A 17,811-nucleotide genomic window follows, 5' to 3' on the forward strand; every position below is an offset into this window, starting at 1 on the left:
TGTGGGATTCGACTCCGGACTTATTATCCGGAATATATTTGCAACGATCGCTTAGTCCTTTTTATAAGGCATTGTTGGGCGTGATCAAATTTTGGCGCCGTTGTCGGGGAGTTAACGGTGTATTAATTGCAGCTAAAAGAATTGCTAGAATTCTTAGTGTAGTCAATTTTCTTCATTTTTTAAACCAAATACATTAAAAATTTAACGTTTGTAGTCTTGGGTGTTACAAGTGCATGCCTAGGAACTCCTCGAGAACTGGTGAATTGCTTGAAGCATTATCAGATCTTGAGAAAGTTTTCAAGGCATTGAATCGTGCAAACAAGAAGGACAGACATCAACAGAACTCAACAGAACGAACTGAAATAGATGTGGATGACGTAATAGAAAATCCAAATAACAGAAATAATGACCCGAATAATCAGGGTGTGGCGCTTCTTGTGCCAGAAGCAGCCTTGAATGATTGGCATAACCCACCGCCAAAAATCTGGCGACCGCAATTGCAGTCCCTCAAATACAAGCGGAATCATTTCAAATCATAAACAACATGCTACATTTGTTACTGAACAAGGGACTGTTTCCGGGGTCTTACATTGAAGATCCTCAGTAGCATCTGAAAAATTTTCTGTCGATATGTGTCACACAAAGGCAACCTAATATGACACCGGACGCAATAAAGTTGTTATTGTTTCCATTCTCGGTGACGGGAGAAGCTCAGACTTGGTTTAATTCACTCCCCATAAACTCCATCACTACATGGAGGGAATTAGTCAAGCAATTTGTAAACAAGTTCTACCCACCCAATAAGACTACCAAGCAAATAAATGAGATATTGAGCTTCAGGCAAAGACCAACAGAAACACTACAAAAAACGTGGGAGAGGTTCAAGGGTATGATTGTTAAGTGTCCACATCATGGCATTCCAGAGCAAATGTTAGGGCAGAGGTTCTACATGGGATTGGCAGACAGCTTAAAGGCTAATGTTGATGCCTCAATGAGTGGAGCATTTTTGAGCAAATCATTAAGAGAATGCAAGATCTTACTCGATAAAATAGCTCAAAACTCAGGATGGATGACAAGAGACTCTATGATTACTCCTGTAGTTCACTCTGTGGCTTTGGACCCAAATAACTCTATAGCCAAAAATATGGCTACTCTAATGACGCAAATGAGTATCCTCACCAAAAAGATCGATGAATCAGGTCAGAAGCAACAAGTACACATAGCTGACTCAACTAATGGGGGCTTATGTACACCATGCATTAACCAACCTTATGTATACTCGTGGAGTACGGAAGGTGACAACCAGCACTATCAGGAATATATGAACTATGTAGCCAACTATGGGGGACAAAGGCAAGGTGGTCAGAATTGGGGTCAACAGAATCAACAATATAGACCAGCACAGCAGCAGTACAATAACAGTAACAATCCTAGAGCTATGCGACCACAGGGTCAAGTGGTGCCTTACCAAAGGTAACAGGATTACAACCAGCAAAATCAGCAGCTGGCTTATCAACAACCTCAACAACAACAGATTGTGAGACAAGATGATGGGTTTGCTGAACTTAAGGGAATGCTGCAACAACTGATTGGGTCCACCGAAAAAAATGCAAGACTTAGTGGACTCACATGAATCAGCGATAAAGGGTATTGAGGTTCAATTAAGACAGATTTCTATGGCTCTAAACAATCATCCCCAAGGGACGTTACCTGCAGACACACAAATCAATCCAAAAGATCAGGACCCGAAATAATCTATGGCAGTGAGTCTATGAAATGGTAGAGACCTAGATCTGGAGCAAGAGATTTCTCGCGAAAGCCGACCTACTAAAACACTTATGCTAGTACCCATTGAGAATGATGATTCAACAGGGTTAACTGAAATGACGGTACAACATGCACAAGAGAGCACAAGCAAAGAAAAAGAGGTTGCGAAGGAGATTGAGGTAGCACAAGAAACGACAGTAGAAGCAGTGCATGAGCAATATAAAACTCAAAGAAGTGACCTCCAACACCATTCCCGCAGAGATTAGCAAAATATCATAAGGACAAGCAATATAAGAAATTTATGGAGATGTTGAAACAAATACAAGTGAACATTCCACTGATTGATGTGTTGCGAGAGATGCCCGGGTATGCCAAAATGATGAAAGATTTAATGTCTCGGAAATTCGACTTCCAAGACCTGTCCACTGTTACATTGACACAGACCTGTAGTGCAGTCGTGATGAGACCCATAACTGAGAAGTTATCAGACCCAGGGAGTTTTCATAATCTCGTGCACGATAGGCAGCTATGCTTTTGCTAAAGCATTATGTGATTTAGGGGCAAGCATAAACTTGATGCCCTTGACTATCTACAAAAGGTTAGGCATAGGAAGAGCTAGAGCCACGTCCATGTTACTATAGCTAGCCGACCGGACAGTGAAGAGGCCCTCTGGTATCCTTGATGATGTATTAGTCCAGGTTGGGAAGTTTGTGTTCCTAGCAGATTTTGTCATTCTAGACTGCCGGGTTGACGAGGAGATTCCCATAATTTTGGGAAGACCATTCTTGGCCACTGGGAGAGCTTTAATTGACTGTGAAACTGGAGATCTCAAAATGAGACTAAATGATGAAGGGATAACATTCAACGTGCAGAAATCTATGCGGCGACCAAGTGAATTTGCTAATTGCTCTCTAATAGAAGTCATGGATGTAATTTTGGAGGAGGAAGATGAGACCTTGAACACTAAAGGCCCTCTAGCAACCTGTCTCTTGAACTTAGATGAAGTAAATAGAGAGGACTTGGCAGAGTGGGTGTTGGCTCTTGTAGGCCAAGGGTTTTGGAAAAGAGAGCTCGAATTTGAGCCTTTGCACTTAGAAGAAAGAAAAATTCCTCCAGCTAAGCCACCGATAGAAGAGCCACCAAAGTTGGAATTGAAACTGCTACCACCTCACCTCAGGTATGATTTCTTGGGACCTAACTCAATTTTACCTGTTATTAGCTCATCTGGTTTGTTAGATGTGCAGAAAGAACAGCTTTTGCAGGTATTGAGTGAGTGCAAAACTGCAATTGGTTGGACCACTGCAGACATTAAGTGGATCAACCCGACCTTCTGTATGCATAAGATTCTACTGGAAGATGGACACTAACCTTCCAGAGAACATCAAAGAAGGCTGAACCCCAACATGAAGGAAGTTGTGAAAAAGGAAGTGATAAAGCGGTTAGATGCGGGGATCATTTTCCCCATCTTCGATAGCAACTGGATCAGCCCAGTCCAATGTGTGCCTAAGAAAGGTGGGATGACTGTAGTGCAAAACGAGAACAATGAGTTGATATCAACAAGAACAATCACGGGATGGCGAATTTGTATGGACTACAGAAGATTGAACAAGGTCACCCGAAAAGACCATTTTCCCTTGTCGTTCATTGATCAAATGCTAGATAGATTGGACGGGAAGTCCCACTTTTTCTTTCTGGATGGATACTCGGGGTATAATCAAATCTCCATTGCCCCGAAAGATAGAGAGAAAATATCATTCACCTGTCCATATGGCGTTTACGCCTTCCGGAGGATACCGTTCGGTCTATGCAATGCACCCGCCACATTTCAAAGGTGCATGATGGCCATCTTCACTGATATGGTAGAGGACATCATGGAGATCTTTATGGATGATTTCTCGATGGTAGGAGACTCATTCGATGATTGCCTAAAGAATTTGAAAAGAGTGCTGAAAAGATGTGTCGAGACTAATCTGGTACTCAATTGGGAAAAATGTCATTTCATAGTACATGAAGGTATAGTCTTGGGGCACCTAGTGTCGAGTAAGGGCATTGAGGTAGATCGTACAAAGGTTGATGTGATCGAAAAGCTTCCACCACCCACTTCCGTCAAAGCAATAAGAAGTTTCCTTGGCCACGCCGGGTTCTATAGACAGTTTATAAAAGAGTTTTCCAAAATTGCTAACCCCTTGTGTAAATTGCTTGAAAAAGATCACCCTTTTGTGTTTTCTGATGACTGCATGGTAGCTTTTGAGGAATTAAAAAAGAGGCTGGTGACAACACCTATCATAGTTGCACCTGACTAGGAGCAACCATTTGAGCTGATATGTGATGCAAGCGACTATGCTGTGGGAGTAATGCTTAGGCAGCGCAAAGACAAAGTCATGCATCCAATTTATTATGCAAGTAGAACTTTGAGTGGTGCCTAACTAAATTACACAGTGACCGAGAAGGAGATGCTAGCAGTGGTGTTCGCATTTGACAAATTCAGGTCATACCCGATAGGCTCGAAGGTAATTGTTTATACTGATCATGCTGCTCTCAGGTACCTAATTGATAAGAAGGAGTCAAAGCCGCACCTGATTCGATGTGTGCTACTGCTGCAAGAATTTGACTTGGAAATCCGTGACCGAAAGGGAACGGAGAACCAAGTGGCAGATCATTTGTCTAAGCTGGAAGGAGCCGAAAAGAAGGTTGAGGGGGAAGAGATTGTCGATACTTTCCCCGATGAACAACTACTAACCACGAGTCTTGAGGTAGCGCCATGGTATGCAGACATTGCAAACTACCTGGCAAGCGGTATTGTTCCCTATGACCTTTCCTCTGTTCAAAAGAAAACATTTTTTCGTGACTGTCGCATGTATTATTGGGATGAGCCTTATCTGTTCAGGATTTGTGTTGATAACATGATCCGGAGATGTATCCCTGAGATAGACCAATCTTATATTTTGCAGGCTTGTCACGCGTCACCATATGGTGGCCATTTCGGGGGAGTAAGGACAACTGCGAAAGTGCTGGAGTTGGGCTTCTACTGGCCAATATTGTTCAAAAATGCACACTTATGGGTGAAGGGTTGTGACGAATGCCAACGAACTGGGAATATTTCCCGCCGACATGAGATGCCTATGAACCCAATTCAGGAGGTAGAAGTGTTTGATGTATGGGGAATCAATTTCATGGGGCCTTTCGTCAGCTCATATGGCAACAAGTACATACTCGTAGCTATGGACTACGTGTCAAAATGGGTGGAGGCTGCACCGCTCCCTACAAATGATGCAAATGGGGTAATTGTTATTTTTAGAAAGAATATATTCACCCGATTTGGCACTCCAAGCCCAAGGGCAATAATTAGTGATGGAGGCACTCACTTCTGTAATCGAGCCTTCGCAAAATTATTAGAAAAGTATGATGTACGCCACAAGGTTCTCACCCCATATCATCCACAAACGAGTGGGAAAGTGGAAGTCTCGAACAGAGAGATAAAGAGAGTTTTGACAAAGACTGAATGCTACAAGAACGGATTGGGCGAGAAAGTTAGATGATGCACTCTAGGCCTATCGTACCGCTTTCAAAACTCCGATTGGCATGTCGCCATATAAATTGGTATTTGGGAAGGCGTGTCACTTACCAATGGAGTTGGAGCATAGAGCTTTGTGGGCATTGAGGTAGCTTAATCTCGATATAGAAGCTGCGGGTTCAAGTAGAGTCACAGAGTTGCACGAGCTTGATGAGTTTCGCTACCATGCTTTTGAGAGCACAAGATTATACAATGAGAGAATGAAGATGATGCATGACAAAAATATCCTTGAGCGAAGTTTTAAACCCGGAGATATGGTATTGCTATACAATTCAAGATTGAGGTTATTTCTGGGTAAATTAAAGTCAAGATGATCAGGACCATTTCGTGTGGTAGAGATTTACCCCACTTGTGCCATACAGATTGCTGCGGAAAATGACTCTCGCGCATTCAGAGTCAATGGGAACAGGTTAAAACATTATTTGGGCATGGATGATGCGAAAGTAGTGTCGGTGACTCATTTGCTCGCGCCACCAATGTTGAGCGAGCCTTAAATGCGCTCACCGGCGTCGTGCCGCGATGTTAAATCAAGCGCTTCATGGGAGGCAACCCATTGTACTGTTGTATCCGTCATGCCATGACGTTAACTAAGGTGCTCGTTGGGAGGCAACCCAATTTGTAGTTGATTTTTAGTGTAGTTCGAATTTTTCTTTTCATTTTTAGGTACTAACAAGTTTGCAGGTGATTTTGGGCAAGTCGAGCAGCGTTTTCAGCGTCACATGAAGGAAACCAGGCGGGGGAGCTCGCCTTGTGAGGGTTGAGGCCAGGTATAGCTGGCGATGGAGCTCGCCTCGCCTGGGGTAAGGCCAGGTACACAAGGCACTAAGCCTAGCGCCGCATGGGTTGAGGCCAGATACTTAGGACGATGAGGAGGAGGAGGAGGAAGCACAAGATGAAGAGTGGAGAGCCTCAGAGGATGAGGACGCAGTTTGATCAGGGAGTTTCCTTGCACCCTACTCATTTTTCTTGTTTTGTCAATTTATGCATGCACTGAGGACAATGCATGATCTAAGTGTGGGGTGGGGACTTGTAAAAATTACTTGTAGTTGCTTGTTTTTGTTGTTTTAGTAAGTGTCGTTTTCATTAGATAATTGTTTAAGTTATTTGTTTTAAGAATATGTTTTAGTGATTCGGTTTTAGTGATTTGTTTTTGTTATTTGTTATAGTTAGAAAATATTTTATATATATAAACTGGACTCCTCCCGGCGATGGATCTCCTAGACAGTTTTCTTGAGGGAAGTAAGTCTAGAAAAAAATACTAAATTTTTTTTTTTGTAGGTAGTGTAGTAATTCCCCCTTGGTTTTTCTTTGGGCCGCGGTTCTTTTCCAAGGGCTTTTAGTTGAACCGGGTATAGTTAGTTTTAATTTTTAGGAGTAGGAACTACGGAGCTATGCATTTAATTGCATCAATATCTCTTAGCTTTGTTATGCCTTGAGAATAGTTAGTACTTTGGTTGTGACGCTTAGGCTCGGTTTTTGACTCTAGTATAAGTACCTTAAATCATAGATTCTTTATTTTGCTTAACTGCTTGGACTAGAGTATCGCGATGAAACCAATCCTGAGTGAGTTATATGCCATGTATGTGTGAGTTTTTGTGTGTATTATGTGCATTACATTTGATATCTAGAACTTGCCTCGTGTGTATGCAAAGCGGAAAAGTAGTCTTGTTCAGTCTAGGAAGTGATATAGGCATTTCTTTGTTAAGCCAGATATATATATATAGTTTACCCACCTAAAAGTTATGTATCGTAGTTAACCCCTTTGAGCCTATAATCTTGTTTCTTTAGTAACTACATTACAAGACGTACCCCTTTGTTTGAATCGACCATATATTTGAACCTTGTCACCTCTCACGAGCACTTGAATTGTGATGAATTATGAAAAAGTTAAAGTGTGGGGTGGTGGGTTAGCTTTTGAGTGGAATAATTGAAATAAGGAGAAATGTGCACCGTTTAAAAAAAATATCAATAAAAGCCACTTGGATTAAGAGAAAAGAAAAATATATATAAATAGTTGTATTGTAAGAAAAATAATTCTTGATGGTGGTGGCTAGTGATATATTGGTGCTTAAAGAAGTAGGGGCTAATATAAAGTGAAGTTAAGGTGGAGTTTTGGTTTGATATAAGTATGGGCTTGAATGTTAAAGTGTATGTATTAAAGTGCTTAAGGAAGGTGTAGTCACTTATATCCAAATGTATCCTACCCGACCCGCAGCCTACATTACAACCAATCAAAGTCATACTTGATCTTAGACTGAATGAGCTTGATTAGTAGAGTATTACACTATGGGCAAGCCTATGATGCATCATTTGTGGTATATGAATGTTATTTCTGAGAGCGAGTGAATTTTTCCTATCTTGCGTTCCTACGTTCTTAAAATTCATTGTGTGTGGAACTGAGCTCTTTGTTGGGTAAGGGCACGTGATTCATAAAGGAAAGGTAATGTCGTTGACCTTCATGTTAGAGTAAGTAAGTGAATTATAAATAAGTCATGGTATTTGTGAGTCAAATCTTGAGGCGAGGATGTTACACCTTGGTGCTTAGACTATTTTAAATATTCTTGGTGTAATGAGTTAAGAGAATTGCTTAGTGAGATTGTGTCTGTAAGTGTGGTTTGATTGCGCGAGGACGCACAATGTTTAAGTATGGGGTATTGATGTGTGGCTATAATTCCATAGTTTCGTACATTATTTGCCTTGCATTTTATATGCTTTAATGATAAACTGCACTTTACTTATGCGTAACAGAGTCTATTTTATGTGTAGGTGAATTGGAGATGAAAGTAGAGCAAAAGGAATACTTAAAGTCTAAAGTGTGCTCGAAAACAGCTGAAAAGAAGAAAGAAAGAAGTTAGCAGCCTACGAATGAGGAAGTTGGCGAAGCCAGGCCTAAAGTGGGCGTTAGAGCAGGCGACGCCAGGCCTTTAGCACGCGTTGGAGCAGGCCAGGCGAAGGGTAACGCGAGGTCCACCAGGCTTTGGAGCTGGCGACGCCAGGCCTGGGGCGAGCTCAAGCTGGCGGTAGACCTCGCGAGGCCAGGTCTGGGCGTGCACATTCCGAGTTTTAAAGACTTATTTCGTCTCCTGGTTTAACTAGGACATGGCCTACACGTTTAGGTGTTTTCCTACACATATAAATAGACCTAAAAATGCCACTTTTGAGTACTTATGCAACTGGAGGTAATGATAGCTCGTAGAACACCCGTTGGGAGTTAGAATCATCGATTTTTACATCCCTTTATCCTTACTTTGTAATTTAATTATGCAAAATACTTTGGATATTGTGACTATGAGTATGAGTAGCTAAACTCATAATCTAGGGGTTTGATGGAACTTATTGGAGGATGATTTTCCTGTTACGTTAATATAGATTTGCCATAGTATTTTCTCTATTTGTTCAACTAGTATTATTGTTGTTGATTAAAGGGCCCTCAATCGACTGTGCCTATTTAGTATGTATTACTCGGGAGAGAATGCATATTTAGATAGTTGTTGAACAATATCACTCCTAACGTATATGAGGGATCGATACGAAGGGTTTAAAGGTAGCATAAGGGATAAAGAAACCTTGGGACGATCCGAGTGAGCCGTAATTAATTCCAGCTAGCGTAATTCGGGAGAATATGTCTAGTAAATTGTGATAATTACTCGGGAGAGAGTTACGACAGTCAGAGTGCTCATGATAGATAGAGAAGACTTAGGCAAATTTATAGAAGACGTGGCGAAAAGGATTCCGACAATAGGGGAAATCATAACCTTAGATCATTCCAATTCTTGTCTAGAAATCGTAGTAGTTAGTTATTAATTGTTGCACTTTCATTACGTAATATTTAGTTAGTAAACATCCAAATTGTCACTTAAATATTTCTGAAGATTGACTGCGTGAGTTCGTGCGAGTCTAGTAGTTATGTTTGATAGGTTAATCCTTGTGGGATTCGACTCCGGACTTATTAGTCGGAATATATTTGTAACGATCGCTTAATCCTTTTTATAAGGCATAATTGGGCGTGATCAGGGTCAATTTCAACCGGATATCTCTGATACTTAATGGTGGAGGAATTTTACTCCAAGCTCACTGGATGCGAGTGACGACAACAAGGATGCGAGTCTTGAGTTCTTATCAACTCTTTATGAGCTAGAAGAAGTGTAACTATATATATACCCAACAAGTGAGCTTTCCTCCTCCGATATGAGATAATATTTCTTTGTAAAGGAGGAAAAATCAAATTTTCATTTTTCCCTTCATTTCTCACTCACCTCAATTATTGAACTAAAAACCCAACACATCCCGCCATACATCTTGAGCATTGATGGAAATAAACATTTATTATACCATCATTAATAAAACACTTATATTTGTATTCAATTAGTTGTTGATAATGGCATGCATTTACTCCTCCCACATGCTCGAAATATTAACTATGTAAATGATAGTGTATCATTCATTACTCATATACGAGCTTATTACTTTGTAGGTAAGACATTGATCATCTGAACAGTCTCAAAACATCATTTCTTCTAAAAGTTTGTATTATTTTGCACAGATTAAATACTAATTAAAAGTGGGGTGAGGCATGATGAGAATAATCTCATTTTCTTATGTGGTTGCTAGATTTCTTGACGAATTGGCATACAAATTAAATTCTCAAGAATGGAAGACATTATAGGGAATCTTATATCTTCATTTTAAAGAATTTAATTTAAATAAATAAAAAGGCAACCCACTGAACGAAGCATCTAGCATTCACGCAGGGTTCGGGGAAAGACCGCACCTCAAAGGGTGTGATGTAAGCTGCCTATCATAATGAAACATTAGTGGCTAATTTCATGGCTCAAACCCGTAACATATGGGTCACACAGAGACAACTTTACCGTTGTTCCAGGGCTCTCATTCTCATGTAAATTAATTTAAATCAAACATGTATTAGCTTGTACGCAAGATATTGATTGTTCACAGTAGCGAAGACCGGATTTTCACCTAGAGAACTCAACATCTAATATATATACATGAAAAAAATTGATATACACAATGTAATTTTTCAACGTATGAACCCCCTTCCGCTATTCTAGTTCAAATGAATGAATCTTTGTATAGTTGTTGCAACATGTATATTGATATACACAATGTAATTTGTATATCACAATGTAATTTGTATAGTTGTTGCAAGACACTGCAGTTTCGGAATAATAATCATGATATTGCATACACTGATTTGATTGTTCTGTATTGTTCTTCATATATCAAAAAGGCATACAACAGAGACGAAGTAAGGATTTGAAGTTAATGGTTTTGTACACTTAGTGGATTTCTTTAGACAAATATAGGATTTGGATCGAAGTGATTGGGTTCGGCTGAACCCATAAGAGACATACCAGCTCCGCCGCTGCATACACAATGTGGTGCACAAACTACCAGCAAGCAAATGGAAAGATTGGCCAAGAGGAAACAATTGCATCATTTTTTCTTGTCAATCTTACAAATTACAATGGCTGAATGTAGCATTCCTCACTTATAATGAGTCATTGACTGCCAAGAGGGTATCTCATGTTTTATACAAATGCATGTGGTCCATAAGCAGTTTCTCACAATGTGTTAGAAAGAGTGCAATTGGAAAGTGAAACACAGAGTATGGAGATGGACTGTGAAGATTGATTGTGATGAGCATTTATAGTTTCCAAGTAGAGCTCTGGTAAACATGTAGATGTGTAACTATGCTCTTAAACAATGTATTACTGACGAAAGTTGAAAGAATGGAGCTATGTACATCCCTGTCATCGGTGAAGAAACTTAACTACTCGCATAAATGGAGGAAAGTTAACATTTTCATGAAAGGTTTTCGGGGAGGGTGAGAAGCTGAGTAATGCAGCATATTTTACAGCTTACTAAGCTACTAATGCAACCTATTTTGCATGAATTACTGCTGAAAGTACAATGAAATGAAGCAATGTTATGCGTATCCATCGCATCATAGATGCTGAAACATTTTACTCATGTCATGGATGAAAGTTCAGACATTTTTATGAAAGGCTACAGGGGAGGGTGAGAAACTAGGACTCGCTATCTCAAGAATATCTCATTGATAGTACTTACCCCCACCCAGTGTTTACACAAAAGCAAGCAATTTGACCATAAAAGTTAGAAATTAATATGAGAATACACAATATCAGTTAATCATTGTTTGCATCTATTGATTTGGTATAACACTAAGTGGGATAATTTTTTCTTAATCATATGTCAGTACCTGCTTGGAGGTAACCATGTTGCCATCCTTTGATAAGTGCCAAGGTAAAACAAGTTTGAAACCAAACTCCTGTTGACTACCAAAGATTTAATCATCCAAATGTAACATATGTGACTCACCTAAAGTCAAAACCTGTTACAAGAAAACCAGAAAGAGACTGGTAATACAAAAGCTAACTTAAGGACTATATGCACAGATGTTATCAAACCCCATATACTGCCCTTCCTTGATCCTCCTAATCGTGTCTGCTATGCCAAAGCCACCTGCACCGAATACGTACAGACAATGAGTTAAATAAAACCAGTGATTTGACTAGTTTGGGAATGAGTTATATAGTAACAGTTTCAAATGGCTCAAAATATGTAAAGGAAATGAATAGAGAAGGAACTTGCCTAATGTGAGTGCGCTGATAAAGATTGTGAAGGCCAAAACAAAGATAATCACAGACGCTCTACCAACTATACTTATTATTTTTCGTACAACGTGCTGTCCTACCAAAGCAGCAACCGTGGCCACAGCAACAAAATACAGGGCTGCAAGATAGAAATAGAATAGAGCATTTAAGAAAATGAAAAACAAAACCAACAGGCTCCAAGTTTGTGATTGCTCAAGTGGAAACAACAAATACCAATGAAAGACTTCCGAGTTTTCCTTACCATATGGTACTGGAAAGCGTTTTAGCAGGTAATACTGAATGGCAGACATGGAGGAGGAGAATATCATCACAAAGGTAGCAGTGGCACTAGATACCTGAATTTACAAAAAAAAAATTATGATTTAGTATGCCAACAACTTCCATGTGGGTCACATCTATGTCACACAACTAAGTTAATGATGTTTGATCAATAGCTGCACGTCTCAAAAAAATCCTTTATCTAAGATATTAAGCTCTTAAGCAAAACTCAAATGCTAAATCAGAAAGTTATGGACTAAAACAAGAGGTATCAGGAGAAATGAAGATGCACCTGTGGAGGAATCCCTAGCTCTAGAAACAACGGACCCAAAATGAATCCTCCACCGAGACCTAGCAGCCCACCAACAATACCAGCCAAAATGCCACAGCAACAGTAAAGAATCAACTGATGCACTTTCCAGGTTAGTACTGCTTCGCCACTTGACATGACCATCCTCGTTCCCTTATACAAGCAAACTGCTTCATATGCAGAAGCTCCTACAGCAACAGGAACCTGAAAATTAGCAGAAAATATTGTTAAACAAGGGAGAAGCAAATACCTCCTTCATCGACCCAAAGCAACAGCTCAAGTTTGTGTACTAATCATAACAAGGGCAGGTCATAACAATGACGTTCTAATTAAATTGTTTACCCACCAGATATTATCCTAATCACGAATTTGGTATCTCTAAGCAGTAAATGCTGTTTCTACCGGCTTTCTTCATGAATTTTCACAGTAAACTATCTTTTGAATAGGCAAAAGGAAGAGATATACACATCTATAGAGTCTCGTTCAATATATCTAGAGCTACAGAAATAATTTAGTGCCAGATAAATCTAAATGCAAAGTGCTAAGCGTACATGGTTTGCTAAGCTAAATGAATCAATTTGATAGAGTGGAATATTTTGTAGCTATTGGTTGGTAAGCTTGACATCAAATTATTTCTATCGTATGAGCAACTTGTTTTACTCCTTTGTCTTTTGGTCTTTGGGATAACTGAAAAGTTCAATGTTTCCAGCTTCGAAATAGTCCAAGTTAATTCCGTATGTACTTATAGGATTGATAGAAGAACCTTGTTGTTCATAAGGTTTTAAAAGATATGAATGTGAATAACAATTGGAGAAAACACAAAGATAATTCTTTTACAATCTCAAGCAAAAAGTACCTGTAAGAGGTTTAGTATCCAATATGCTGTTGAACAAGTTGGTGTATAATTCTGCACCGAAAAAATGATAGCTTCTAATCAGAATGTAATAGTGCAGGAATATTCAGAGGTCAGTCCTGAAAATGTGAAGGCATTACAAAGAGGCAAGCAATTTAAAGCAAACAACCTTGAAGAGATGCAGAAGCAGGAGAATAACCCACACGGTAAGAATTATGGTGAAATCCTTCCAATACACATTCTCAACAATAGAGACCTGTAGAAGCTCAGGAAGTCAATATTCGAGTATAGCGTTCCTAAAAACTATTTTGATAGGTCTCCCATTTTGGCTACCATTAAGATTAAAATCATCATTATGTTATTCTAGAAAACTAGAGGCATTTTTAATATAATGAATAAAATATGTGGAAAAACATAGGATAGAATGTTAAAGAAAAGTCACATCAAGCTCAAAATAACATGAGCTAATGTTTATGAAATTTTGGACATTGATTATGTAAGTGGTAAGGCGAATAGGGCCGCCGGGGTCATAAATCACCTCTGGTGTTTTATATCCTTCAATTCTAACTCTGACACCATTAGTTGGACCTCCAGGTAGAAGTTTGTATGTAGCATCTTCGGCACCAGCATCTGTTGCAGTTTCAAAATACCACATATTACTAACTGGTCAAATATCTGTCTGGATATTTATATGATAAGAGTAGGCAATTAGGAAACTCACTGCGAGATGTCAAGCGTCTAGAGACCTCCTGGACGTTAGAGAAAACTTTATCAGAAACAAAACTTCTAATGTACATTAATTAGAAAGGTCCAAGTGACAACCTTTTTAATTATAGTTTCTTTTTTCCATGTCTCAACACCCTTGAAGAATGACTTGGTTGATGTAACTGCAAAACCCTTAACCAATCAGAATAACTACTATCGACAATACGGGTAGAATCACAGCTGAATCATCATTATGTTGGGATCGAAAATAACAAGGCGTCTAGCGGAAGCTAACAAAACAAACCTTGGCGATGATAAATCCGATGACAAAGAGAATTATACTAAAACGGTATAATATACTATAATATGGTTTTGTTCAATTGACCTACATATGAGAAAACTAATATATGTATAACTATCGAGAGAATAATCTCCCCTAAACAAGACTCTTTTCATAACTACATTGTGGATGCTATTGTATTGTGTTTTTTTGTGAAGGAGAGATCATCAATTTATAGAGGTCACAGCCATTCTCTTTAAGAAATCAAATAAGGAAGATATCTATATTTTCCTTCTAGAAAAGTAAAATCAATTATGGCAAATTATTACCTTCCTTCAAGGAAAGGTAAAATCCAAATATGGAAAGAAAATCAATACAAAATCCTAACACATTACCTATGAAAAGAACGATCAACAAGACTGTAACCATCCAATCAGCAAAAAGTGTGTTGAGAACAACTCCAATACTGATCCCTAGCAACAGCATTGGTTGTAAAAGAAGAGCTAGATCATAATCAATGATGGGCAGGTCAAGTGTTGGATGCCTTAGCTTGAGGTTGTAGTACACAGTTGCCCCTGCTGCACCAGTTATCATACCTGGCCAAAAAAAAACGGAACGCTCAATTATAGCGTGGAGCGTGGACCAAAGGATGATGGTGAATTTTCTTTGGCATCACATAAATTGTAAGGATTCTTTCCCACTTTTTCCTATTTTGAATCCCTTCTACAGGGCCACAACTAAGCGTTGTGCAAGCTTGAGTGAAACAAAAAGCATTAGCAAAGATTGATACCAAAACCATCTAACATGCACTTGGGAGTTATATATTTCAAGAAGCCCCTCAACTTTTAAAAATCGAATTTCATTCACTAATGAGTATAGAAAGAAGAGAAACAATGACAAATATGGATATTAAACGGTAAAATTAGATTCTTACATTTTGATATTGCAGTTGATGTTTTGGGATCAAACCCAATGATCAAAGTAAGCATAGGAACAAAAATACCACCACCGCCAACACCTCCTACACTCCCAAAAGCAGCAGCAAAGAATCCAATAACTGAACCAACAATTACTCTCCACCCAAATTCGAATTCCTGAAATACATATCACACTTCAGTAATAACATCTACTACAAGGCATCAACATGTTTCCGAAAAACTCAAGCAACGCCCTTTTCCCTAAGATATAGACGGCTTCACCTTCAAGCTATATCCATTCAAAAAAGTTAGCATCAATTTTATTATCCTTTAATTGCATTAATATGCTATGCCACTGAAAATAGAAAACTTAAACTTTGAAATTGTTTACAGTGCTGTGGAAAGAAGAGGGAGGAAAGTACTCTGATATGGAAGCGAACTTACGGGCCAAAAATGATGGTAATGCATTTTACCCTTTTGTAACATAAGATTGAATAGCTTAACAAAGTAGCCTGATTCAAAGTCAACAGCTGTTCCATTTTTATCCAAAGAGCGTCTATTTCCAATTTGCTCAGCAGACGCGAAAAGGGCAAAAGCTAGAACAAGAAAACCAATCACCCCAACTACATATCTTGTCAAAGCCTTCAACTTTAATCCAATTTCAGCCATCAATTGGTAAATCCCCTCCCTATTTTCGCTCCAAATAACCACCACCCTTCTGAGGTAATCAAGATTAGAACATTCACAAGTCAGAAATCAAGATAATTACACTCACCCCACTTAAACATGTAAACGCAGCAACTCTATGAACTATATATAATAAAAGAAGAAGAAGCTTCAGAAATCAAGTCTTCCAATCTGAGAAAGAGTACATTGACCAAGTAAGAAACATCTAGAAGTGCACATTTGAAGCGAGAAATCAAGATCATTACACTTACCCCCAACTAAGTTGTAAAAGCAGCTAACTTTTATGAACAATATATTAAAAAAGCAGCTTCAGAAATCAAGTCTTCCAATCTGATACAGAGTATATTGACTAAGTAATAAACATCTAGAAAGGGCACACTTGAAGCAAGAAATCAAGATCTTTGAACTTACCTAAGTAAATATGTAAAGACATCAACTCATTGGACTATATATTAGACAATAGAAGAAGCAACTTACAAATTCAATTTCTTCCAATATTATGCAAGATTATACTATTTGACAAAGTCAGAAACCTCTAAAACAAGTTAAAACTTGAAGCAAGAAATCAAGATTATTACACTTACCCCACTTAAATATGTAAAGGCAATAACTTTTGGACTTTAAATATTTTGAAAATGAAGCAGCAACTTTACAGCAGTACTTAATAAAAGCTGAGGCTGAAAAGCCTACAGCCAATGTTAAGAGTAAGATTTAAAATTTGGGTATGTTTAAAAAAGCTCCTTCTACAGCTCTTTAATGACTTTCTTTGGCTCTGACCTTTATTTATATATAGTATAAGTCTGCTACATGCTCTAGTTTTTAATTTGTAAGAACTTAGTGGTACAGTCAATTAATGTTAAATTAAATGTTCAAACAGGGAGATGTTGAACTTTTCCCCCTACCCCAGCTTTCCCCTCACCTCTCTCTCTTAAAAGGTCAGATCAGGTTATCTTTTAAAGTAAATCGCTAAACGTGCTGGAAAAAAAAAACAGTACACAACATCCGAAGTCTGTGGTAGGTTGCTAGTTTTGGAGAAGCATTTTTGTGGGGAAAAAAAAATCATAAAATAAACATAGAAACTACTTTTTTCTATTTCTTTAAAATTATATTTGTTTCTTCTTAAAAATAAAATTTTCTTTCAAAATCTTTGTCAAACACTTTAACTTAAAAATAATTTTTTTTTTTAAAGAAAAAAATACTTTTATGATTAGAGAAGCTTGGTCAAATACGCTATAAGCCTCTATTCGGTATTTACTAGAAATTATTTTCATTTGTATAACTCAAAGCTGAAACTTCTAATTAAGGATTGAAAGATCTATTGCTCATGAGTAGTAACAATATGAGCTTCAATATTTTAGCTTAAGTGAAATATTGTAATGTTATTTTTAGTGTATTTTAAGTGAACTTGTAATCTTTACTCACAAATCTTTTTTCACAGTAAAATTCATGTTTAAACAGAACTTCAACCTAGATAATTTTTTTAATTTTAACTTCAAATACTTTTTCTTAATTTTCAAATTATATACAGTCCTTACTGTTACTAAACGGTGATTAGAGAAAGTTAAGGGCGTCGTTTGGTTAGAGGGGCAAAAAAAACAATCTCTGTATAAAATTTTGCATAAAATAATACTGGGTTTAATTTGAGGAATGAGGGGAAAACATCACCGCATAACTGTATGCAAATTTCGGTTGACGATATTAAAAATAACTAGTATAAGAATTCGCGCGATGCGCGAATAATTTGACAGAATATTAATCTTATAAATATTAGTTGTATTTTATTATTTAATATAGTGTGCAGAAA

General features: G+C 38.2%; 1 protein-coding gene and 1 non-coding gene across 6 annotated transcripts; both read right to left on the minus strand.

The window, feature by feature from the left end:
• Positions 1-811: 811 nt before the first annotated feature.
• Positions 812-918, minus strand: LOC117279229 (small nucleolar RNA R71). The gene has a single exon (XR_004509636.1). It is a non-coding gene; the product is annotated as a small nucleolar RNA R71 (small nucleolar RNA).
• Positions 919-11,636: 10,718 nt separating this feature from the next.
• LOC104106373 (sulfite exporter TauE/SafE family protein 3-like) lies at positions 11,637-16,861 on the minus strand. Of its 5 annotated transcripts, none has more exons than XM_033658719.2 (13): positions 16,592-16,861; positions 15,765-16,038; positions 15,338-15,497; positions 14,799-14,999; positions 14,241-14,305; positions 14,140-14,167; positions 13,957-14,048; positions 13,588-13,674; positions 13,422-13,472; positions 12,548-12,769; positions 12,239-12,332; positions 11,975-12,115; positions 11,637-11,845 (listed from the first exon to the last, which is right to left on the minus strand). In XM_033658719.2, the coding sequence occupies exons 2-13, from the start codon at positions 15,987-15,989 to the stop codon at positions 11,760-11,762; spliced, it is 1,452 nt and encodes a 483-aa protein (XP_033514610.1). In that variant the 5' UTR covers positions 15,990-16,038; positions 16,592-16,861; the 3' UTR covers positions 11,637-11,759. The 5 variants fall into 5 exon arrangements, with proteins under 5 accessions (XP_033514610.1, XP_033514611.1, XP_009613204.1 ...); XM_033658720.2 differs by having other exon boundaries at positions 16,485-16,609; XM_009614909.4 differs by lacking the exon at positions 16,592-16,861 and adding an exon at positions 16,419-16,585.
• Between the last annotated feature and the right edge of the window lie 950 nt (positions 16,862-17,811).

The sequence above is a fragment of the Nicotiana tomentosiformis genome, chromosome 12 (assembly GCF_000390325.3).
Source record: "Nicotiana tomentosiformis chromosome 12, ASM39032v3, whole genome shotgun sequence".
NCBI lineage: Eukaryota > Viridiplantae > Streptophyta > Magnoliopsida > Solanales > Solanaceae > Nicotiana > Nicotiana tomentosiformis.

Coding starts and splice junctions, on each gene's coding strand:
- LOC104106373 (XM_033658719.2), bottom strand. CDS start 15,989: ATGGCTGAAATTGGATTAAAGTTGAAGGCTTTGACAAGATATGTAGTT. Junction 14,168..14,240: donor AAGAAACTATAATTAAAAAG/GTTGTCACTTGG, acceptor TCTAACGTCCAG/GAGGTCTCTAGACGCTTGAC. Junction 11,846..11,974: donor TATCAGCGCACTCACATTAG/GCAAGTTCCTTC, acceptor TATTCGGTGCAG/GTGGCTTTGGCATAGCAGAC.